At 37.0% G+C, this 25,520-nt stretch overlaps 5 protein-coding genes across 7 annotated transcripts; 3 read left to right on the top strand and 2 right to left on the bottom strand.

Moving 5' to 3' along the window:
• Positions 1-26: 26 nt before the first annotated feature.
• On the top strand, positions 27-3,632 carry LOC132181264 (uncharacterized). 3 transcript variants are annotated; one of them, XM_059594399.1, is made up of 6 exons: positions 27-485; positions 1,030-1,175; positions 1,537-1,705; positions 2,373-2,471; positions 2,867-2,949; positions 3,052-3,632. In XM_059594399.1, exons 1-6 carry the CDS (start codon positions 57-59, stop codon positions 3,182-3,184), a joined length of 1,059 nt encoding a protein of 352 aa, XP_059450382.1. In that variant the 5' UTR covers positions 27-56; the 3' UTR covers positions 3,185-3,632. The 3 variants fall into 3 exon arrangements, with proteins under 3 accessions (XP_059450382.1, XP_059450381.1, XP_059450383.1); XM_059594398.1 differs by having other exon boundaries at positions 1,498-1,705; XM_059594400.1 differs by lacking the exon at positions 2,867-2,949 and having other exon boundaries at positions 1,498-1,705; positions 3,052-3,141.
• Positions 3,633-5,543: 1,911 nt separating this feature from the next.
• LOC132180596 (receptor-like protein 33) lies at positions 5,544-6,674 on the top strand. The gene has a single exon (XM_059593482.1). It carries the CDS (start codon positions 5,544-5,546, stop codon positions 6,672-6,674), a length of 1,131 nt encoding a protein of 376 aa, XP_059449465.1.
• A 197-nt stretch (positions 6,675-6,871) lies between these two features.
• LOC132180595 (putative receptor like protein 25) lies at positions 6,872-7,675 on the top strand. The gene has a single exon (XM_059593481.1). The coding sequence runs from the start codon at positions 6,872-6,874 to the stop codon at positions 7,673-7,675; it is 804 nt and encodes a 267-aa protein (XP_059449464.1).
• A 954-nt stretch (positions 7,676-8,629) lies between these two features.
• Positions 8,630-13,891, bottom strand: LOC132181096 (long chain acyl-CoA synthetase 8-like). Its single transcript, XM_059594160.1, has 12 exons — positions 13,759-13,891; positions 12,350-12,950; positions 12,133-12,213; positions 11,720-11,989; positions 11,168-11,299; positions 10,920-11,093; positions 10,599-10,828; positions 10,266-10,383; positions 9,817-9,948; positions 9,569-9,703; positions 9,280-9,486; positions 8,630-9,005 (listed from the first exon to the last, which is right to left on the bottom strand). Exons 2-12 carry the CDS (start codon positions 12,896-12,898, stop codon positions 8,841-8,843), a joined length of 2,193 nt encoding a protein of 730 aa, XP_059450143.1. The 5' UTR covers positions 12,899-12,950; positions 13,759-13,891; the 3' UTR covers positions 8,630-8,840.
• Positions 13,892-20,338: 6,447 nt separating this feature from the next.
• Positions 20,339-23,254, bottom strand: LOC132180594 (receptor-like protein 7). The gene has a single exon (XM_059593480.1). It carries the CDS (start codon positions 23,252-23,254, stop codon positions 20,339-20,341), a length of 2,916 nt encoding a protein of 971 aa, XP_059449463.1.
• Positions 23,255-25,520: the final 2,266 nt, after the last annotated feature.

The raw sequence follows: 25,520 nt of genomic DNA, 5'->3' as shown, positions 1-25,520 counted from the left end.
GCTTCAAACCCGTCTGTTAAGGGTATCTTTCTTTCTGAAATCCTCTAATCCTCAACATGTTTGTTAATGCCAACATTATCTCCTGCAACTTCTCTACCTTCCCATCGCTTACTCTCAATCTTAAAGACCCAGAACTCAAAACTTCTCTGCAAAGCCACAACCTTAAACCCAGAATCCCATTTCTCAAAGAAACCTCAAAGTTTTCAGCTTTTCTTAAACCCCAGAATCATAGAAGCTCAATCTTAGCATTTCAGAGGAAGGGACTTGCTCAAATTTGTCATTTTTCCTTAACAAGGCAGAAGTCAGAAGACCCAGTTGTGGAAGAAAGAGATCCTTTGGAAGGTGGGGTTGGTGGAAATGGTAGAAATGGCGGAAATGGTGGAAATGGTGGAGAGGGAAGGGACTGGACAACCTCAATTTTGCTCTTGGTCTTGTGGGGAGCACTCTTGTATTATGTTTTCAATCTCAGTCCAAACCAGACCCCGGTACTTTAGGATCATTATTTTATTCATATTAATATAGTGCTCTGTTTTTCTTTTTTTTCTTTTTTTGTTTTATTTGATGGGTTTTACCGGTGCATTCTGGTTGCGAATTGGTAAGGTAATCTGTTTGCCTTGTTGAAATATTTTCATTGCTTATAAAGCCAAAGGTTTCATTGATTTAGATTTTAGATTTATGGTACTGGTTTAGGTCTCGGACTTGGTTTTGACGGCAGTTTTTCAAAAGCTGATTTTGGTTATTTTGATTAATTATGTGTAAAAAGCTAATGCTCATACGTAACAAGCGTATTTCATCGTTTCTTCTCTTAGATAAAGACCAAGAAATAGAGCTTAAAGAGAAGGGGGTGTTTTTTAGGGGGGCAAAGGCCAAGTTCAAAATTTGGCACTAGTAATCTCCCTACTTGGATGTGTCAATCTTTGAACAAACTTATTCAAAACAACCCGTTTCTGTATGTATATGTATTCTTGTCATTTTCATCGTGTTCTATCATTTCAATTCTTAACATGTTGTCTTTTTAACTCTTTGCAGTCGAGGGACATGTATTTCTTGAAAAAACTCCTGAATTTGAAGGGAGATGATGGTTTCAGGATGAATGGTGTGCTTGTGTCTCTGTGGTACATAATGGGCTTGTGGCCTTTGGTGTATAGCATGCTGCTGCTCCCAACAGGTAGAAGGTATATTTCTTTCCTTTAGCTTAGTTAATCAATGATCCTGTGTATCCTTTCTCGTGCACAACTTTTTTCTTGTGTATTAATGGAAAGTCTTTTAGAATAGGCCAATATGTAGGCCGACTATACGGTAATAGAAGTATCATGTCGAGTCCTTTCTCCCTGAAAGTCTCTTGTTATGATGCATCTGATGAGACATGCAAGCTACTTCTAAGGCGGACTGAATGCTAGCATCTGTGACATGTCCATCTAGCTACACTCAAAATTTCTCAACTATTAGTGTTTTGGTGCTGATTAAATTTGATATTTTTTTCTTTGGTATCCACAGCTCAAAAAGCAAAGCTCCAGTCTGGCCATTCCTAATAAGCTCAAAAAGCAAAGTTCCGGTCTGGCCATTCCTAATACTCTCATTCTTCGGTGGTGCATATGCTCTTCTTCCCTATTTTGTACTTTGGACACCGCCACCACCTCCTGTTGAAGAAACAGAAATCAAAAGATGGCCTCTGAATTTTCTGGAATCAAAATTAACTGCTGCGGTAAGAAATTAACTTCCAAAAGCTCCAAACTATTTCTCTTGATAAAATATGTGAAGACATTTATAAACTGTTTTTGTGAGTGGAAATATTTTGAAACTAGCTAATACTTCAGACACTAAAAAGATGTATAGCAGAAGCATGACAATGCACATGGTGTCTAAAAAACACAGCCCTATTATCTACAAGATGATACAAAAAATTTAAACACACCATAGAAAAAAAAAAAAACAGATGGTGAACAAAATATGTTATCAGTATCTGTATTATTTGATTGAAGATTGCCTGCAGATATTGACCTCCAAATCTTTCTCTGGGAAAAGGGCATGTCTAGAAAATTCTTTTGTTTTTCATGTTTTCATTTTCTCTTTCAGAAGATAAGATGGGTAATAACCACTGGCTCTTGTGGTCTAGTGGTGGAATGGGGTAAGCCAAGGGTAACGGTAGTTACATATTATTCTTTATTTTATTTTTAAGTCCGAATATTGTACTTCTGTGTAGCATGTCTAGATCATTCCTGCTTTATGAAGTGTTGCCCTTGTATTGAGAACAGCAGTAGAAGCATTCACAGAGAGAGAGAGAGAGAGAGAGAAAAGAAGTTGGAGTAATTGCAATTACATTAGTTTCTTTGTTTTATATGGAATTACAAGTTAACTTTGTTACACATCAGATATCACTTGCTGCAGGACTAGGTATAATTGTTTATGCAGGTTTAGCTAACTGGGATGACTGGAAGGAATTTTACCAGTACTTCAGAGAAAGCAAATTTGTAAGTGTTGTGAACCATTGATGTATATATGTCAGATGTTTCAGTAGTTCGTTAGAATTAAATGGACAGTGAACACTATGCAGCCATTTTTATAATAGGATGCCAACTCATGTTGAAGATGAGTTACAACCTCTTTTTCTGTGATGATGAATCAGCATAAACTTTTGAGCCTTCAGTAGCAGTCTTTTTAATTTTGAATCATAAAAGTTTTCCCCATTGATAATATTAATGAAATATACGTTCAATGTAGTAGGCAAATTTTAGAATAGAACTTATCTCTCATCTTTCATTTTATTTTCTTCATTGGTAATTTCGTATGGTTGTTTAGTCTTGATATTTACAATCTTAGAAACCCTACAAAAACTTAGAAGCAGCCTTTGAACTTGATGCTGCAGATCCATGTCACTTGCCTTGATTTCACCCTGTTATCTGCATTTGCTCCATTTTGGGTTTACAACGATATGACTGCCAGGAAATGGTGAGGTGTTGGGGAGCTCTTGAATGGTTCTGTCTCATTTAAAGCTTTAAATTCCTCTTTTAGGAGAGTTTATGTAGCATAACATTGAGGTGTTTATCACAGGTTTGACAAAGGCTCTTGGCTTCTTCTCCTATCACTGGTGCCATTCTTGGGTCCTGCTTTGTACCTTGTCCTAAGGCCGTCACTATCAACAATGCCCGTTACAGTCAGCCGCACAACATCCGAGCCTAAATGATGTTCATATTTCTTGCACTGATGTCGTTTGTGTGGTGATTTTATCACTGTATGGTGAAAGAAGAATAGCCAGCCTAAGATGGATGAAATAAACTTGAAAGGGAAAAATTTTGAAATGCCATTAATTGCTGTGTACTCAACTGTTCAGTCCCTGCTGCCAGATGACGAGTTATTTTCCCTATGCAGACTGCTGGATGTGCTTATGAAAGGAGAAAGAATGGTTGTCAGAAATTAGTTCACCTCTTCATGGTGAAAGTCACCTGAAATTATAGTTTCAACTCTTTTCCTATTTATTTTGCATCAAGTAATACATGATTGGTTTCATGAGCAAGATAATTCCCTGTTACTTTGTTTTGGACATTGTAACATTAAAGAAGGCATGCTCCATAATTAGAGGCTTCTAGGATATTACAACATTTCGGTAGATGTATTAGATTGTATAATTTTGGACTAATTCTATAACTTCAATGAAGTTAACTAGAACATTTTATTTTACCCACTTTATTTATTTATACACAGATAAAAAATAAACAAAATGAAAGATAAAATATCTCAAAGTTTTGAACTAATTTTTGGACGACCACAACATAATAAAAAAGTAGGCAGGCAATATTAAGGTAGCTGGTTAAAAGTCTTTCAGAAGACCAGTTATAAAATATCTCAAAAGTTATCGGGCGGTGAGGACAAAGGGTAACAATATCTTATAATGAGACTGCGTGCTTGTGATCTATTCTAACATCCCTTTGACACGCAAAAGGCATATGACTTGACTTGAAGTAAATGAAATAGACATACAACATTAGTAGCGGTTTTTCTTTGATTTTTTTAGGACACAAAACTACATTTTGCTTTCTTATGAAAATATATTTTACAATAGCTTCGCTTACCTTTCTTTATATCATTAAAATATTATTTCTTTACAAAATACAAATTCTCGACCTAGCTTCGCTTTTTTCACAAAATTCCAATACAATCTTCAATTAAAGACAAAAAGATGAAATATGAGAGATGAAAGAAAAATGTTTATATTAAAAAAATATATAGGGAACCACTTTTGGTTCTCTATACATTAGGAAACACTGTAGCAACGCTTGAGGGTTGGTTAAATGTAGGAAATCTTACGTAAATAGGTTTTTTTTTTTTTTCCTAGACATAAGGAAGTAAATGGCATATTGAGCATCTACTGCTAGTGCTCGTGGTTTGGTGACTCTGGTCCTCATAGCTTGTAAGCTTGCGAATGCCGAACTTTCATATTAATTTACTTCAAATTAATTCAAAGAATATCTGGAAACCAAAGGCATATATGGGTTGTGGCATTTAACACAACCATTTTTCTAATTAACCGTTTACGAAATGATGTGTTGAAGAATAAACAAGCTAATTAATCCGTATTAACAACCTTTGGTCCCCCTACCTCCACTTTACACTAATGACAAGTTAATGTTACTTTAGATCAAAGAAATTAATGCATCTTCTTTTCTTGGGTTATAGTTCAAATCATTCTTTAAAGTTTACAAATTATCAAATCCCTGCCTAAGGATTAAGGAACACCTTTATCATAGAAATTCCTTTGTTCCCCTCAGTTAAACGTTTATCAAACGCAATAATTAGCAAAAAAGAAAAGAATCTTTTTTTTTTTTTTTTTAGAAGTGGGGTGTTTAACAAACACCCCAGCACTGTTCATTTTCCAGGACACTGTTCATGAGTAAAATAATAATAATAATAATAATAATAATGATTGGTATGAAAAAAATGAAAAAGTGGTATTGGAAAATAAAAAATTTTGTTTTGTAGTGATTATTTTATTGGAATAGTAATAAAAAGTAAATGATGTGATATAAAAAGTGAATTATTAGATATAAAAATGAGAATGTTTTTTTTGAAAAAAATGAAGTGAATAGTGTGATAGAGAATGAATAGTGCCAAGGTGTTTGACAAACACCCCCTTAACACATCTCATTCTCTCTGGGTCAAAGTTTTCTGGTCAAATCCCGTTAGAAATTTCACAATTGTCACACTTGTCATCCCTAGAATTGTCATCCTTCGACTTGTCTCAAGACTCTGTTTATCCCGTTTTGGAACTGAAAAAGCCTAGCCTAGAAAGCCTAGTTAGAAATTTGAGCCGCCTAAAGGAGCTTGATTTGAATTGGGTGGACATTAGCTCTAATGTGCCTGATATTTTCACAAATTTGTCTTCTTTACCGTTCCTCTCTCTTGCTAATTGTGGTTTGTACGGGGAATTTCCAATAGACATCTTTAAGCTTTCAAATTTACAGTATCTTTTTGTAGGTACCAATAAAGGTCTCACTGGTTATTTGCCTAACTTTACATGGAGTAGTTCGCTTGAGACATTGATCCTCATGGGCACGAGTTTCTCAGGTGAGATACCCGCTTCCATAGGAAGCCTTGGCTTCCTGACTCAGTTGAATTTGAAGGATTGCAATTTCTCAGGGTCCATTCCATCTTCACTTGGTAACCTCTCTAAACTCACTTCTCTTGACCTTTCATCAAACTCTTTCGTAGGATCCATTCTATCTTCACTAGGTAACCTCTCTAAACTCATTGATCTTTACCTTTCATCAAACTCTTTCGTGGGACCCATTCCATCTGCACTTCGAAACCTCGCTCAACTCAATATTTTATCTGTTCCCGACAATCGATTGACAGGTCCAATACCTTTCAGACTTGCAAACTTCCCGCAACTTGCTCTTGTTGATCTAAGCTATAATCTTTTGAGTGGTGAAATGCATTTTGGGCTTATGAACAACACACAGCTGACCTCCCTTCGCCTGAGGTGCAATCAGTTAACTGGTACACTTAGTACTTTTGAGCTTATGAACTTCACAAAATTAGTTGCCTTGGACCTTAGAGCCAACAAGTTTTATGGTCAAATTTCAAACTCACTCTTCAACCTCAAGAATCTTGAATTTCTTGATCTTTCAGACAACCACCTTATTGGCATTGTGGATTTTGACAAGTTTGTTAAGCTCAAAGAGTTAATTACATTGCATATTTCTGGTAATCAATTATCGTTATTCAGTGAAGAAACTAGTGCCAATGCAACTCTTCCCAAGTTTCTAGCTTTAGGCTTTTCTTCTTGCAACTTGAGTGAGTTTCCAAATTTCCTAAAACACCCACATGAGCTGGAGTATTTAAACTTGTCAAACAACAAAATTCATGGCCAAGTCCCAAAATGGATGTGGAACACCAACAATACAGTTCTACAAGTTCTTGATCTTAGATCAAATTTTCTCCAAGGATCACTTCCTATTCCACCAGTGTCCACTTTTCTTTTTTATATTTCCAACAACTTATTGACTGGAAATATACCGGAATCTTTTTGCAATCTGACTTCTCTTCAAGTCCTTGATTTGGCTAATAATAACTTGAGTGGTTCACTTCCTCGATGCTTTGACAACTTTGGTGCTTCTCTATTAGTACTTGATCTACAAAGAACAAATTTCGAGGAAGCATTCCAAAAACTTGGGTAAAAGGAGGCAAATTGAGGATAGTAAATTTCAATCGAAACAAATTCCAAGGGCATTTACCGATATTGCTGGCCAAGTGTGCAATGCTAAAGGTCCTTGATCTTAGTGATAACCAATTCAATGATAGGTTTCCATTTTGGTTGGGACATCTTCCAAATTTATAGGTTCTCAATTTACGATCAAACAAATTCAACGGACCAATGGGGACACCTCAATCTTATTTTAAGTTCCCCAACATGCAAATACTTGACATCTCCTACAATGATTTTACGGGAAAATTGCCTTTAAGCCTTCTTGAAAATTGGAAGGCCAGAAAGTTTGAGAATGTTCACTCGTTAACATATATAATTGATGAAATCTCAAACATCAAAATACTAAAAGATCTTGTGTATTTCACTTGTCTTCATGCTTATACTTACTCAATGATGATGACAAACAAAGGCAAGGATATCTTCTACGAGAAGGTCCAAGAATTGTTCATAGCCATTGATTTCTCAAGCAACAGATTTGTAGGTGAGATTCCGGAATCTATTGGAAATTTAAAGGGAGCTCAGTTGCTCAATCTTTCTAATAATGCTCTTACTGGTCACATTCCACCATCTCTAGGAAGCCTTATAGAGCTAGAAGCATTAGACCTTTCACAAAACATGTTGTCGGGGGAGATTCCTCAGCAACTAACACAACTTACTTTCTTAGCAGTCTTTAATGTTCCTCATAATAATCTCATGGGACCTATTCCACAAGGGAAACAATTTGATACATTTGAAAACAATTCATTTGAGGGGAATCCAAGATTGTGTGGGAGACCATTGACAAAGAAATGTGAGAATTCTAATAAGCTGCCTTCTCAACCTTCAATCTCTCAAGAAAGTCAAGACTCTAGATCACCATTTGAATTTGGTTGGAAAATAGTTGTGATTGGATATGGATTTGGATTTGTTGTTGGAGTAATCGTTGGACGGATTGTGATTGCAAGGAAACATGATTGGTTAATGAAGACCTGAAGAATAAGGCCACCGGGTGGGAGGAGACGCAGAAATTAAATAAAATAGTTTGGACAAGATACCCTATCAAAGCCATGTATGCATTATTATACCCGTTGTGTTTCTACTTTAAATCTTTTTTTTTTTTTTTTTTCTGTGTGTAATGCGCTCCTTCCCTTTTCATTTTTGTTTTGATGTATTTTGGATTAGTGTGGCATTAAGATGTTGTATGTAAAAATGCTTTGGTGGGATCTTTTATATATATGTTCTTTCTATAATTTTTGTTTTATTGTAGTAGAGTGCATTACTTATCTTATGATTCCGTATGATAATTTTCGATTATTTGAACTCGTGAGAATACAAAGTTCTTCATATCTGGTAGGTGTATATTTCTACTGAAGTTAAAATACAAGCCAAGCATGCATAGAGACCAAATATATGTTATTTATAAATACATGTGTAGCAACCATTGGAGAACTGAAGCTCAAATGCCATACTTGGTAAAAAGATAGGAAGATTTGAGCAAATTTATAACTTTGCCTCAAATAGGTTCCTCTTTCCTTTGATGGGATGGGTTCAGTGCAAAGAGGACAAAAGTGAGATTGTTAACCAAATTGCAGAAAATAGATTGTTTGAGATTGATTTTTTTTTTTTTTTTGTTAAATATGGCTATTAACTCCAAGACTAATCTTTTCTGCCTGGTTCACCTCTAAAGGTTTAAGCTTGCCAAAAATTACTTTAGGGATTCTCAAATCCCATTCACCAAACTCCACTGTGAATTATTATATCTCAAACATGAAAATTTTGCGAATTGGTTTGCAATTTGAGTTTGCTTCAAATCCTTGATTCGACGAATAGCATGTTTAAGTAGTTCACTTCATCTATGCCTGCTCGCCATTGATGATTATTTCAGTAGGTCTGCATATTGACAGGCACGAAATCACAGTTACCAAAGTTACAACTGAGTCATTTGACAAGTTGAAACATCAGTATATGATCTTTTTTTGCCAGGTAGGCCACAAAGATTTAGCCATAACAAGCATTAACTGAAAATTTGATACAAGCATCAGTATCAATTTGTAAGAACATATTATGACCAAGGAAAATTACAAAATTTGAGTATAAAATAACACAATGTCAGTGAAATAAAGCTCAACACTTCAGAACTCATAAATCAATACATGTTTCACGCATATAACTTTAGAAGCTCATTCTTGAACTTGGCCTTCACTTGTTCCCTCTTTATCTTGAGAGCAGCAGTGACTAATCCAGACTCAGGGGTCCATTGTTCAGGCAGCAACTTAATCTTTGCAGGAGTTTCAAACTTATCCAATTTTGCAGCTTTTGCCACCTGCACACATAAAAATATGCTCTTATTTCTGCACTAATTCGTGAATAAAACAAAATCAAAAGACCTTTTTTACTTTGGAACTTTCAGCATATACAAGGGTCGATCGGCCTCTTGTTAATATTATGCAAAAATATAAAACTTGCTCAATAGTTAGATCTCTGTATCTCCTAAATATGTATTCTGCAGTTCCAGCAGCAGTGGAGATGTAATAAAATATGGCTTTGTCACAGTAGTTTCAAATGAGTTTTCAGAAGAAAAAGGAAAATAAACAAACCTTATTAAGAGATTGCTGAACCTCGCTGACACTTTCAGCTTTGTCACACAGCTCAGAGAAATCACTGTAGTTGATGCCAGCTTGTTGGGCCCACTTCTCGAGGACCTGGTGCAAAGGAACAACTAGTGCTACACAATAGTTATGGAAGGGATCTGCGTGTACCATGATATTATCCACATAATTGCTCGATGTGAGAGCTGCCTCAACCTGCAATAACGCAGCTACTAACCCAGTGAGCACCTCTGAGACATATTCTATTAAGAAATACAAGGTAAAACTTTAATTGCACCTTTCCAAGGGAGATATATTCTCCATGTTGAAGTTTCACTATATCCTTCTTCCTATCAATAATTTCAAGGCATCCATCAGGGTGAAATTTTCCAATGTCACCACTATAAAACCAGCGCATGCCCCTCTCATCAACCTGTAGTATGTAACAGATCATGAGTGCATGTATATACAGGCTACAAGATCAAGTTGCAGCATATGTAAAACATAAATAGAAAAAAAGAAAGACAGACACAGTTTGGAAATTACCTTGTACACCTCATTAGTTTTTTCTTGATTTTTAAAGTAACCAGCAGTTACACTGAAACCCCCCACTACAATCTCTCCTCGGGGCATTGGTTTGTCGGTTGTCAAATATCCACCTTCTTCCCAAGAAACAAGCTACAATATCAAATTAAAGACACATTAAATCCCATTTGAAAGTATTCTACCTGGTACACCCCATACACTTACCATCATGAATTCTTAATGGAATTTACAAGTTTATGTCGTATGCAATGAATTAGCAAAGATTTATACTTCCATGGAAAAACAAACTTTTGATTGTTATTGTCAATTGGAAGCACTCACCAAAGATAAGCTAGTGCGAAGTGAAATGTGCCAAACACAGTACAATTTACCAAATTCTCTTCACAAACAAGAGTATAGATCTGATTACGAAATTCTGTTGAAAGTTTCGTTACCAAGTCGAGGCTTACCTTAATGTAGCAACAAGGAAGCGGTGGTCCAACACGTCCCACCGTTGAATCATCCCACTCAGAAAAAGTGGCTCCGGCAAATGTTTCAGTCAAGCCATATGCTTGACCAACAGGAGCCCTGCCGAAGGGCAATATTTTCAGAAGATCATCTTAAATGTGAATATGAAACAGAATAAAGAAACTTTTAAGCAATCTACACAGAGACCAATTATAAGCAGTGGAGCATGCTCTAACATGGAACTGAACTTGATCTTCTTTGGTAGCTGATACAACATTGACCTGTCAATTCTAAACTTAAAAAGACCAATAGTTTATGATTCAAAGTCCGATTACCCCATGCAGATGTTGATAAACCGCTGTGAATCCGCAGATAAAGGAGCTCCACCACAGAGCACAAATCGGATGTGTCCTCCAATTAAAATGCGTACTTTTTTAAAGACAATGATATCCCACAAAATTCTCTCCAATCCCCAAGCCCCAAGCCAGCTTCCTTCTACAGCGGCTAGACGTCGCTTACATCCAATGTTGAATAGATGCTTCACTAACCCCCCTTTTTCCTCAACCTAAATTACAACATAATAGATAGTGAAAAAGAAAGCTGACTGTTTACCCAAGTATTCTCAACCAACAGATATGTGCCAATCAAATGCAAACCTTTTTCACAACTCCATCACGAATTCGATCTAAAATAGCAGGAACTGCTGTCATGAGGGTTGGCTTTAATACAGAAGCATCCCCCTTGGTTCCTTTCTTAATTTTGTTAGAAGTGTCAGTTAACGTCAATGCTGAACTATAACCCATTGCACAACCTGCAGCCAACATCACAGACTGGACAACCACAGTGATGTTAAGACGATTTCAACCAATTAACATTAAAAATACAAATGCAAACAAGAAAGTACCTCAGCTGCCAGTTCAAAAACATGAGCCAGGGGCAAGTACGCCATGTACACATCATTTCTACCTAGTTTTGGGATTACTTTCATAACACCTGCAGCAGTGGCTACAATGTTTCCATGAGTGATCATGACCCCCTACAATTGTTACATACTACACCATGTTAATGCCACTTTGTGTATAAGGATACTAGGCTTTCAGAGCCAGACAACACAAACATATGCAGGTGTTTATCATGACTTAAGAAATTATAGAGCTCAAATAAAAATTTCAGGAACACATTGAGAAGAAACCTCTGGGTTCGGGATTATAACTCGCCTCAAAAAGAACTTGCAAACAAACATGGTACAAAAGTTATACAAAGACACATTACTCTAAGTTTCTGGACCACATTTGAATTGGGCATCTGCAACCCCAAAAAATAAACCAGAAAATAAAACCCTTCCAGTGATGAACAATTGGCAAAAATTTGCTAAGCATGATTCTGGATCCACCCTCTCTCTCATTTGCAGCAAAGAACAAATGCACAACATAAGGAACTAAAAGCAGGAACAAACCTTTGGTAAACCTGTACTGCCACTTGTATACATGATAACAGCAATACCATTTTTGGAAGGCAGGCTTGGATGAACAGGACTTTTTTTCCCAAGTTTCTCAACCTCAGAAAAAGATGTGATTGTCCACTCGTTCATACTTCCAGAGATGGTATCATTTTCAATTCCATCATCTTCAAAGTAAATAATATTGTGGATACTCTTTAGGCTTGAGCTTATAGCAGCCAACTTCTTCAACTGCTTGGATTCGCAAATAAGAGTTGACACTTGGGTCTGTAGAGAATTTACAGCTCTGAGTTAGGACTGTTCAAAATCTTTGTAATTCACTATAAAATATAGTATGGATTTGCATGTTAGTCATGCATATCCTAGACAATACGATATCCTAAGGTATACAAGAGCAGCGTTTTCCTAACCTCATTAAGTGAGTGAATCAGGGCATCCTCGCCTAGAGAAGCGTAAATAGTAACAACGGTGATGCTTTGTCGAAAGCATCCCTGGACCAAAAATACAATCTTAGCATCTCCTGCATCCATAAAGCTAAACCAAAGAAGAAAAAGAAAAGAACGAAGAGGAAAAAAAAAAAAGAAAAAAGACATTTATGATGTCAAAGTATGAATGAAAAAAGGCTACCTGAAGAGCAATGAACCACTCTGCCCGAGTGTCAGAAAAAATAGCAGCACGGCTATCCAAATCATGACCTAATTTGACAAGCCCAGATGCAAAGTTGCAAGCACGATCAAATATCTCTCCATAAGTTTGCCATTCATAATCCCCTAAGTGTAGCTTCTCAAACTTCCTACCATCACTACCTGTGACAAATTCTCTGCTAATTAGCTTTCTTGTTCCGAGAAATGGATTTCGTGAATTCTTTTTACAAGATTGCTCAAATAGAGCTGCCATGGTTGTGGCTCCTTCCCAAGGAGCTTCAACCAGCTCACTAACTCGAGCATTACGAACTGCATAACCTGCCTCACCACCAACTTGTACTGGAACTCCTCTTTGCTTTTCCTTTTTCTTTCCCAGGAACAGAGCAGACAGCAATATAGGTATGAGAAGACCAATAATAACTGCACCCACAATCCCATATGGCCCATAGCCTTTCCAAACAGACAAGTAGTCACCAGCACCCAAATTTTTCAGCAGTTGTGAGTTCGACAAACCTCCATCGGAATCCCCCATTTTCAATGTTTAACTTACAAAAGTTCCTTTCCACAACAGATCAACTTGTTACCTATAATAGATGACAAGTATTAGTGACATAATCCATTTTTGAACTTGCAACCAGTTAACAAATAACTCTCCATTCATGATCTATCTATCAGGAATATAATTAGCAAATATAATTAGTATGACTACTATAGCTCATTGAGCAACAGGCATTGAATAGACCTAGATTAAGTTCATTGAGCAACAGCATGTGTTCAAAACCTTACAATACTCTAGGCATGCAGATAACATTGACCGCTTGTAACACACAAAGTAGACCACATCCAGAACCTTTTCTTGCAAAATCACGCTAAGAAAATTTGGAGACTTTAACAGTTCTGACATAAAAACGTAGCAATTTCAAATGTTTGGTAATTAAACTCAAGAAATGAGATTTCAACATTAACCGACTACAAACAATTAAAACAGGAACTTCAGATTTTTCAATACCCCTTAATTTGGAATTTATGTTCCCCTCATCGGTCTTCTTTAAAACGTAAAGCATGCAACCCATTTTGTTGTTCAGATGGAAGGGGTATACAGCAAAAGAAGCATCGAAGGGGTCATCTTGGGTTACTGAAGTTACTGTTAGCATCAAATTTTGGCAAAATACAGAGATTGAGCTTCAATTATCACAAATTACGAAATTGGCTAGAGAAAAAACTAAATCGAACCCAAAACCTAGACGCAAATAGATTCGATAGATGATATAAAGCTTATCCTGACAAGAACTCCAACTCAAAAAAGATCAGAAAAACCAAATCACCATAAAAGATTAATTGGAATTGAAACAAACAGAGACGAAAGCAAAACAGAAGATGAAGAATTCTTACCATGTGATGAAGATAATGCTACAATCTTCTTTCTCAGCGGGTGTGTGGAAGCTCGATAAAGCTGGGGAGCAAATGAAAAGCAGAGAAGGGTGGCACCGTGGCAACTGAGAAAAGATCGGGGAGTGTGTTTCACGGTAATAAACACTGAAATTATGAAAATGACCTCTCGGATTTAATGTAATGGCCGGATGCAGTGAGGGGGTAGTTTCGTTATTGTGGTTGACTCTGCGTATTTTAGTTGCCCAGCCGTACTGTAGGATCGAACAAACGCCACGTGGTGGGGAGAGAGAGAGAAGAGAGAGAGGATACATGCTGACCATGAAAAACTCAAGTGCAAGATGACACGTGGCGAACAGTATGAGTGTCACGTGCGTACTGGCCATTACGGTTTTCCACGTTTCTCATAGGCACGCGTCTCGATGACATGTGACCATGAACTGGTCGTGACAGATTGTAGGTCTAGTTGTTGTTAAGATGCCACAGTTAACATTAACATTAACGGACATAATTGTGCAGATAATTCTTAACAATTTTTTAAGAAGCAATTTTTTACTATGAAGTTAATAAAGTAATTTTCATCTTATTATCAAAATTTAAGATTATTTTTGTTTTTTTTTTTATTGATTTTGGAGAAATATGCAATATTTTAGTGGTTTAGAAGAATATTATCAATTGAATGCCTTCGTGTAATTTCTAACCAAGTGAGCTATTCATTAAATACAAAAGACATTATGAATAACATATGTTTGGTTTCTATGCATGCTTGACTTGAATTTTAACGTCACTAGTGTTGGGTGGTCCCTCTTTATGTGGGGACCAACCCACGTGGCAGGAAACACAAAGGGTTTCAAACCCTTTGTGTACTATATATATATAAGACGTGAGACAAAAGAAAAAGAGAGAAGAAAGAAAGAAGCGGCGCAGGAAAAGAAGAAAAAAAAGTTTGCGGCGACACAGTGCTGCGCAGGGAGAGAGAAAAAGAAAAAGAAAAAGAAAAAGGTTATTCCTTTTTCCACATCCGTCAGAGATTAGAAGGTCGTTTGTGGTTCGATCTTGATGCAATTTTAGAGTTTTGCTCCTGACGACGAGTGCTACGTATTGACTGGTGTCGATCGTTGGAATTCCTCTCCAATCACTTGGTTGCTAATACCTACTTGGTGAGATCTTTCTTTATTATTGTTGGAATCCACTTTAGGGTGATGAATTTATGTTTAATCCAAGAATGCTTGTATTCTTGATGTGGTGATAACCTCTAGATATTTCTCTAGGGAAGACAAATTGTAAACTCATTATTGTTGATAGTGGAAGATTTAACTGGACTAGGTCCCGTGGTTTTTACCTTCGCATTGGAGGGTTTTCCACGTAAAAAATCTTGGTGTCTTGTTTGTGGGTTTGCTTGATTATTATTTTGCTATTGTGTTACTATTTAATTTGCACAAAGAGGGGTAGATTAATTCCGCTGAGCATCTAAAATTGGTGTTCACCCCTAACAAAGTGGTATCAGAGCTTTTGGTTCATTGTTTGTGTGGAGTTCTTGTGTGAATTAAATGGAAGAGTCATCTAATAGCATGGTTAAACTCACAGCTTCCAATTATTCAATTTGGAAGACTAGGATGGAAGATATTTTGTATTGCAAGGAATTGTTTGACCCCATTGAATTGAAAGGTGTTAAACCAGTTGCTGTAACCAACGATGATTGGAAGAAATTGAATAGGAAAGCCGTTGGATATATTAGGCAGTGGGTTGATCAAAGTGTCTTTCATCACGTAGCTAAAGAAGTTGATGCTTATGGTCTTTTGCAGAAGTTAGAGAGTCTTTATGAACGAAAGACTGCTCAAAACAAAGCCTTTGTGATAAGAAGGCTTGTGAATTTGAAGTACAAAGATGGGCATAGTGTTACGGAGCATCTGAGTAATTTTCAGGGAATGTTGAACGAGTTGTCTACCATGAAACTTGCACTAGATGATGAGGTGCAAGCATTACTTGTGTTGAGTTCTTTGCCAGACAGTTGGGAAACCTTGGTGGTGTCACTTAGTAATTCGGCTCCCAATGGTGTGATAACTATGGGTATGGTAAAAGACAGCATGTTCAATGAAGAGGCAAGAAGGAAAGAGCAAGGTATTTCTTCTCATTCAGAGGCACTTGTTATAGAAAGGCGGGGGAGAAGTAAAAGCAGAAAACCTCACAGGTATGACAGTCGTGACAAGTCAAGAGGAAAGTCCTATTCAAAAATGGACATAAAATGTTTTCACTGTAGCAAGCCTGGGCATATAAGAAGAGATTGCAGAAAGTTTAAGAGGGAACAGTTGAAAGGAAAAGACGAAGAACGTCAAGAAGAAAAAGACACTGCAGCAGTTGCATCTGATGGTGATGTGGTATTTGCTTTTGATGAAGCTTATGCTAATCTCGCATGTGATGAATCTACGTGGGTAGTTGATACAGCAGCATCTTTTCATATTACTCCACATAGAGATTTCTTCTCTTCCTACACCAGTGGCGATTTTGGTTGGGTTAGGATGGGAAATGAAGCAAAGTGTAAAGTTGTGGGCATGGGAGATATACAGCTAGAAACCAGCATTGGGTGCAAATTGATTCTCAAGGATGTCAGACATGTTCCTGAAATGCGCTTCAACTTGATTTCTATTGGGAAACTTGATGATGAAGGCTACCACAATTACCTTGGAGGTGGACAGTGGAAACTGAGCAAGGGTTCTCTTATCTTAGCCAGGGGAAAGAAGACTAACACTCTCTACAAGACAGCTGGAAGACTAGTCAAGGGAGATGCGTTTGTTGTTGAGAATGAAAACTTCACTGAGCTATGGCACAAGAGGCTTGGTCACATGAGTGAGAAGGGACTTCAGATTCTCACCAAGGAACAGCTCCTGCCTAATAGTAAAGGTACGCCACTAACGCCCTGTACTCATTGTCTTGTTGGAAAACAAAGAAGAGTTTCATTTCAAAAATCCTCTTCATCAAGAAAGTCTAATATTCTTGATTTAGTTCACACTGATGTCTGCACTATGAACACTAAAACTCTAGGTGGTGCACTTTATTATGTGACTTTTATTGATGACCACTCTAGAAAGGTATGGGTGTTTGCTTTGAAAACCAAAGATCAGGTATTGGGTATGTTCAAAGTCTTTCATATGAAGGTTGAAAGAGAAACTGGAAGGCAGTTAAAATGCGTCCGTGCAGACAATGGTGGTGAATACAGAGGACCGTTTGAAGAGTATTGCAAAAGCCATGGGATCAGGCTTGAGAAAACTGTACCCAAGACTCCGCAGCATAATGGAGTAGCAGAGAGAATGAACAGAACCATCTGTGAGAGAATCAGGTGTATGCTCTCTCATGCAAAATTGCCTAAACATTTTTGGGGTGAGGCAATGAGGACAGCAGTTGACTTGATAAATCTTTCTCCTTCAGTTCCTTTGGATGGTGATATTCCTCAAAGGGTTTGGACAGGGAAAGATGTTTCTTTTGAGCACTTGAGAGTGTTTGGCTGCAGGGCATTCGTCCATATTCCTAGAGATGAGAGGTTAAAGCTTGATAGCAAAGTCAAGCAATGTATCTTCATGGGTTATGGGCATGAGGAGTTTGGTTACAGATTGTGGGATCCAGTTAATAAGAAAATCATACGAAGCAGAGATGTCGTATTCTTTGAAGATCAAACCATTGAAGACATGGATCAGAAAAAGGCAGAGTCTCTGAGTGAATATCGTGTTGATTTGGATCCAGTTATTCCTCCTTGTGTGATGCATGATGAACACATGGGAGATGTACAAGAAGAACAGGTTGATACAGTTGGTGAAAATGGTGAGCCTACAATTGATAATGTGGAGTCAGAAGAGCATCTAGAGCAAGCTTCTTCAGAACCAGCCGCTGAGATTCAGTTGAGAAGATCTACCAGAAACCGACAGCCTTCCAGAACGTATTCAGTCAATGAGTATGTGCTACTTTCTGATGGGGGAGAGCCAGAAAGTTATCAAGAGGTTATGCTACATGACCAGAAAAATAAATGGTTAGAAGCCATGCAAGACGAGATGAAATCCTTGCATGAGAATCACACATATGATTTGGTGGAACTGCCTAAGGGCAAGAGAGCACTCAAGAACAAATGGGTGTTCAGATGCAAGATTGAACCAAACAGATCACAGCCAAGGTACAAGGCGCAACTAGTTGTAAAGGGTTCGGTCAAAAGAAGGGCATTGATTTTGATGAAATTTTCTCACCCGTGGTAAAGATGTCTTCTATCAGAGTTGTTTTGAGTTTGGCTGCCAAAATGAATTTGGAGATCGAACAGCTTGATGTGAAGACTGCTTTCCTTCATGGTGACTTGGAGGAGGAAATTTATATGGAGCAACCAGAGGGGTTCACAGCTAAAGGCAATGAACACTTAGTGTGTCGGTTGAAAAAGAGCCTGTACGGACTCAAGCAGGCACCGAGACAGTGGTATAAGAAGTTTGATTCTTTTATGGTTGATCATGGGTATGAGAGAACTACAGCAGATCATTGTGTGTTTGTGAAGAAATTCTCTAATGGAGAATTTATTATTCTCTTGCTATATGTGGACGACATGTTGATTGTTTGTCGTGACACTAGTAAAATTGACAAACTGAAGAAAGAATTGAGTAAGTCCTTTGCTATGAAGGACTTGGGACCCGCAAAGCATATCCTTGGTATGAAGATCTCTCGTGATAGGAAGAAAGAAAAATTGTGGCTATCTCAAGAGAGTTATATCGAGAAGGTATTGGATAGGTTCAACATGAGCAAGGCAAAACCGGTGAGCTCTACACTTGCAGGGCATTTGAAGTTGAGTTCAAAACAAAGTCCTACAAGTGAGAAAGAAAAAGATGAAATGAAGAAAGTGCCTTACGCATCAGCCGTGGGTAGCTTGATGTACGCCATGGTGTGTACGAGGCCTGATATCGCTCATGCAGTTGGAGTTGTTAGTCGGTTCCTTTCTAATCCTGGTAAAGAACATTGGGCATCTATGAAATGGATTCTCAGGTATCTCAGAGGTACTTCGAGAGTATGTTTGTGCTTCGGCAGTGGCCAACAGGTGCTTGATAGGTTTACAGACGCAGATATGGCTGGGGATATTGATTCTAGAAAATCTACTTCAGGGTACCTGATTACTTATTCAGGGGGAGTAGTGTCATGGCAGTCCAGATTGCAGAAGTGTGTTGCTTTGTCTACCACAGAGGCAGAGTACATTGCTATCACTGAAGCGGCCAAAGAATTGTTATGGATGAAAAAGTTCTTACAAGAACTGGGTCTACAGCAAGAGAGGTATGTGCTTTACTGTGACAGTCAGAGTGCCATCCATCTCAGTAAGAATTCAACTTTCCATTCAAGATCGAAACATATTGATGTTAAGTGTCATTGGATTCGTGATGCACTGGAGGATAAGCTGTTACAGATTGAGAAAATCCATACTGATGATAATGGGTCAGATATGATGACTAAATCGTTGCCTATGCAAAAGCTTGAAATTTGCAGAAGCGCGGCGGGCTTGGTGGAGCCCCCCACATAATCGGGAGGGGGAGATTTGTTGGGTGGTCCCTCTTTATGTGGGGACCAACCCACGTGGCAGGAAACACAAAGGGTTTCAAACCCTTTGTGTACTATATATATATATAAGACGTGAGACAAAAGAAAAAGAGAGAAGAAAGAAAGAAGCGGCGCAGGAAAAGAAGAAAAAAAAGTTTGCGGCGACACAGTGCTGCGCAGGGAGAGAGAAAAAGAAAAAGAAAAAGAAAAAGGTTATTCCTTTTTCCACATCCGTCAGAGATTAGAAGGTCGTTTGTGGTTCGATCTTGATGCAATTTTAGAGTGTTGCTCCTGACGACGAGTGCTACGTATTGACTGGTGTCGATCGTTGGAATTCCTCTCCAATCACTTGGTTGCTAATACCTACTTGGTGAGATTTTTCTTTATTATTGTTGGAATCCACTTTAGGGTGATGAATTTATGTTTAATCCAAGAATGCTTGTATTCTTGATGTGGTGATAACCTCTAGATATTTCTCTAGGGAAGACAAATTGTAAACTCATTATTGTTGATAGTGGAAGATTTAACTGGACTAGGTCCCGTGGGTTTTACCTTCGCATTGGAGGGTTTTCCACGTAAAAATCTTGGTGTCTTGCTTGTGGGTTTGCTTGATTATTATTTTGCTATTGTGTTACTATTTAATTTGCACAAAGAGGGGTAGATTAATTCCGCTGAGCATCTGAAATTGATGTTCACCCCTAACAATTAGGAATAGAAAACTGCCAAGTATGAAGAACTTTGTGTTCCCACCAAGTTCAAGTAATCGAAAATTATCAAATGGAATCATGGGATAAGTAATGCACTGTACTACAATAACAAAAATTATAGAAATATATATAAAAGATCCCACCAAAGCATTTTACATACAACATATTAATGCCACACTATTCCAAAATACACCAAAACAATAATGAAAAAGGGAAGGAACGCATTACATCAAAAAAAAAAAAAAAAAAAATTAAAGTAGAAACATACGGGTATAATAAATGCATACATGGCTTTGAAAGGGTATCTTGTCCAACTATTTAATTTAATTTTTGTGTCTCCTCCCACCCAGTGGCCTTATTCTTAAGGTCTTCATTAACCAATCATATTTTCTTGCAATCACAATCTGCCCGATGATTACTCCAACAACAAATCCAAATCCATATCCAATCGCAACTATTTTCCAACCAAATTCAAATGGTGATCCAGAGTCTTGACTTTCTTGAGAGATTGAAGGGTGAGAATGCGGCTCATTAGAATTCTCACATTTCCGTGTCAATGTTCTCCCACACAATCTTGGATTCCCCTCAAATGAACTGTTTTCAAATGTATCAAATTGTTTCCCCTGTGGTATAGGTCCTGCGAGATTATTATGAGAAACACTAAAGACTTCTAAGAAAATAAGTTGTGTTAGCTGCTGTGGAATCTCCCCCGACAAATTGTTTTGAGAAAGGTCTAATGTTTCTAGCTTTGTAAGGTTTCCTAAAGATGATGGGATATGACCTGTAAGGGCATTATTAGAAAGATTGAGCAACTGAGCTCCCTTTAAATTTCCAATAGATTCAGGAATCTCACCGACAAATCTGTTGCTTGAGAAATCAATGGCCGTGAACACTTCTTGAACCTTCTCATAGAAAACAACGTTTCCTTTGTTTGTCATCACCATAGAGTAAGTATAAGCAGCCCAAGCCACATCGGCAAACCAATATCTTTTTTTTTGAAAGTCTGAGCTTTCATGAATATATGTTAACATATGCTCATCATCCTCAAATTTTTTGGCCTTCCAATTTTCAAAAAGTCTTAATGGCAGCTTTCCCATAAAATCATTGCAGGAGATGTCAAGGATATGGATGTTGGGGAACTTAAAATAAGTTTGAGGCGTCTCCATTGGACCGTTGAATTTGTTTGACCGTAACATGAGGACCTGTAAATTTGGAAGATCTCCCAACCAAAATGGAAACATATCATTGAATTGGTTATCACTAAGATCAAGGACCTTTAGCATTGTACACTCAGCCAGCAATCTCGGTAACTGCCCTTGGAATTTGTTTTGACTGAAATTTATTATCCCCAATTGGCTTCCTCTTATCCAAGTTTCTGGAATGCTTCCTTGAAATTTGTTCCTTTGCAAATCAAGTACCGATAGAGAAGCACTAAAGTTGCCAAAGCATCGAGGAAGTGAACCACTTAAGTTGTTATTAGCCGAATCAAGGACTATAAGAGAACTCAGATTGCAAAACAATTCTGGCATATTTCCAGTGATTAAGTTGTTGGAAATAAAAAAATACAAAGTGGAGACTGGTGGAATCGGAAGTGATCCTTGGAGAAAATTTGACCTGAGATCAAGAACTTGTAGAGAAGTCCATGGAAGAAAAATTGGATGTTGACTAAAGCCTGTGAGCAAGTTGTTGGAAAGATCAAGAACCTCTAGACTTGTTGTGCTTGTGTTCCACATCCATTCTGGAACTTGGCCATGAATCTTGTTGTTGGACAAGTTTAGATTCTTCAATTCATGTTGGCTTCTTATGAAATTTGGAACCTCGCTCAAGTTGCATGAAGAAAATCCTAAAACTTGAAACTTTTGAAGAGTTGCATTGGCACTAGTTTCTTTAATGAGTAACGATAATTGATTACCAGAAATATCCAATTCAGATAAATGTTTGAGCTTAAGAAACTCATCAAACTCCAAAGTGCCGTTAAAGTAGTTCTCAAAAAGATAAAGAAATTCAAGATTCTTAAAGTTGAAGATTGAGTTTGAAATTTGACCATGAATCTTGTTGACTGCAAGGTCCAAGACACGTAAGTTTGTGAGGTTCATAGGCCCAAAAGTAATTGGACCAGTTAACTGATTGTTGTTCAGGCCAATGATAGCAAGTGTCTCATTCTCGAATTTTATTTCACCACTCAAAAGATTATGGCTGAGATCAAGATAACTCAATTGAGGCAAGTTTACAAGCCTAAAAGGGACTTGGCCTGTCAATTGAGTCCTGGAAATTACTAGATGAGAGAGTTGAACAAGGTTTCCAAGTGAATGAGGAATGTTACCCACAAGAGAGCTATTTGAAAGGCGAAGAACGTTGAGTTTAGTGAGGTTACCAAGTGAAGATGGAATGGAACCCGAAAAATTGCAAAACTCAATAGACAAGTAAGTCAAAAAGCTAAGGTTTCCCATGGAAGCAGGTAGCTCACCTGAGAAACTCGTGCCTGTCAAATCCAATGTCTGAAGAGGGCTACTCCATGTAAAGTTAGGCAAATAACCGGTGAGACGTGCATTGTCTCTTACATTAAGAACCCGTAAATTTGATGGCTTAAAGATGCCTACTGGAAATTCTCCATGCAAACCACAACCATGGAGAGAGAGGAACGTTAAAGAAGACAAATTTCCCAAAATATTAGGCACAGTAGAACAAATGTCCACCCCACTCAAATCAAGCTCTTCTAGGTGGGTCAAATTTCCAACTAGGGTTCTGAGGCTAGCCTTTTTGAGTTCCAAAAGGGAATAGTCTTGAGACAAATCAAGAGATGACAACTGGGACAATTGTGAAATTTCTAAGGGGATTTCACCAGAAAACTTAGAGAAAGAGAGATTGAGATGTGTTAATCTTGAAAGATTGCGTACCTGGGGTGGGATAGAAGATGAGAAAAGGGAATTGTGGGCAAGGTTAAGCCTTTGGAGGTGAACAAGGTGAAAAATGCTACTGCTGGAGTTAATAGAACCAAATAGACAGCTGCTACTGAGGTCGAGGCCAATTACACGACCTGTGTTGTCATCGCACTCAACTCCATCCCATGAGCAGCAATCACTTTTGTTTAGTTCAAGTGTCCAAGACGCAAGCTTGAATTGACACTTATCAAAATCACACGCCGGTGTGAAAAAGCTTTGCTTGAATTGCAACAAGGCAGAGATGTCATCACCATGGCACATAGGAGGAGAAGAATGAGTGAGTGAAAATAAGGCCATGAAAATGAAAATGAAGAGAGAAAGCGATGATAAACCCATAATTAATGTTGCAACTAACTTGGTAATTATGAAGCCTCCTAGGAGGAGGAGAGATCTTATTTATAGGGTGGTGGAGTCTTGTCTTGTAGTTGTGCCCTTAATATGAAAGCTCGGCAGACGTCGCAAAAGCCTTGCAAAGTAAAGCAAGACTTCGGAGAGACTAGCAAGTGGAAGACATAGAAAAGCAAAAGCAATATGGGAAACCAAGACTTGATAAATTAAAGTGTGAAAGTTAAACCACCATGCACAACAGCTAGCTAGGGCCATCATGTGACATATATATGATGTGAAATCATAATGCACTCAATAATAATGGAGGCATCTAATTAGTCACACTTTTTTAAAATCCCATTTGGAGTCGATCTCCAAACTTAAATGTAACGCGTATATCCTTAATTACTAGGCTATAAAGGAATATTTATTCCTTTAAAAAGTAAAAAATAAATTATTATTATTTTTTTAAGGAATACACTATTTTTATTTATATATATAAAAATTTAAAAAAAAAAAAAAAAAAAAAAAAAAAAAAAAACCCTTAAAAAATACGGTTTTTTTTTTTTTTTTATGTGTGTATGTCAAACACTACTTATAACACATTATGTCAACGATAAAATATACGTTATAAATGGGCGAAGATAATAACATTACTCCTTTCACAAAAGCATCGAGAAAATGTGAAAAACTGAAAATAAGGCAATATAGAAAGTGCTTTGATTGAAGTGCAAAAGTACCTCTATAAAAAGTGCTTTAATTGCTTTATGATAATTGTTGTAATTGCCTTACGTCATAAGAACAGATTAAGATTCTCTCTAATTACTTAAAATTTAAAATTCTCATATTACAAAATCGTGATCCTTCATTTTAAACCCATAATAACATTGTCTTTATTTATCATCATTCAGGTCTGGTCTAAAAATTTATATTTCTTCTTTTACTCATTGGTTTTATGTCTTCGATCTCAACAGCCACATGGTATGGCCAGGAAACGAATTAAGGCAACAGAAGCATGCATATGGATTAATTGATAAGTTTATTAGAGAAAATTGGTTGAATGGATGAATTTAAAAATGGTTGGCTTTGTGTAACTGAAATTAAAGTGGGATTTAAAAAAGCATACTTTAAGGTATAATTACCATATATTCATTTATTTATAAGATAATGTGAAACGTGCTTGACTTGACTTGGCCCCAGTGGCGGATTTACACAGGGGCGACCTGGGGGCAGGCGCCCCTGGTAAATTTTTTTTTAAAAAAAATTTATTAAGTATTTTGAATCATAATTTTATGGGTGCCCCTGGTAAAAAAAAATTACCAGGGGCACCTTTGGCCTTCTTTTGGTCGTTCAAATGGCCATTATGCAGAGAAATGAGGCTATTTTTTATTAAAGAGAAAGAGAATAAAGTTATATTTTATTAGTGGAGAGAGAACATATAATAGTTTATTATTAAAAAAAGATAGTGGGTGAATTTTTTAGTGTTTCTAGTCATAGTTTATAGATAAATGTGATTTTTTTTTTTGTTTTTTGTTGCTAAATTTAAACCCTTAGTCTCTTTTATGTAGGCTTAAACTCTAATATAATTTATGCTTTGAGATTTGAGGCTTTTCTAAAAGAAATAGCCGTATGCTAATAGCCCACTAAAAGTACTCATTTTTCTTAGACACTAATAGTCATTTAATTGTTCTTAGTTTATTTCGTAAGTAGTTTAAATTATTATGTGTTTGTGACGTCGTTAGATGAAGATTTTTAATAGTTACTTTGATTTTTTTTTTTTTTTGGGTAATTTGATGAGTTTGATTTGATTTGTGATAAATATATTATGGTATAATTTATTTTTTTGATTGTATTTACTGTATTATAAAAAATATATATAATACATAAAGAGAAAAAAAAATTAATTTTTTACGCCCCTGGTAACTCCTATTCCTAGATCCGCCACTGCTTGGCCCTCAGACAATATTTTCTCCAAGTTAGCAGACTTTTGGATTCATGAACAAAATCATGGTTGGCTTTGTGTAACTGAAATTAAAGTGGGATTTAAAAAAGCATACTTTAAGGTATAATTACCATATATTCATTTATTTATAAGATAATGTGAATTGTGAAACGTGCTTGACTTGACTTGGCCCTCGGACGATATTTTCTCCAAGTTAGCAGACTTTTGGATTCATGAACAAAATCACTTGTGGTCTTAATTAGCCCGTTTGTTTTGGGGTAAAGTATTTGAGTC

The sequence above is a fragment of the Corylus avellana genome, chromosome ca5 (assembly GCF_901000735.1).
Source record: "Corylus avellana chromosome ca5, CavTom2PMs-1.0".
NCBI lineage: Eukaryota > Viridiplantae > Streptophyta > Magnoliopsida > Fagales > Betulaceae > Corylus > Corylus avellana.
The sequence above is the reverse complement of the archived record's forward strand: the minus strand, read 5'-3'. Positions and strand labels throughout refer to the sequence as shown.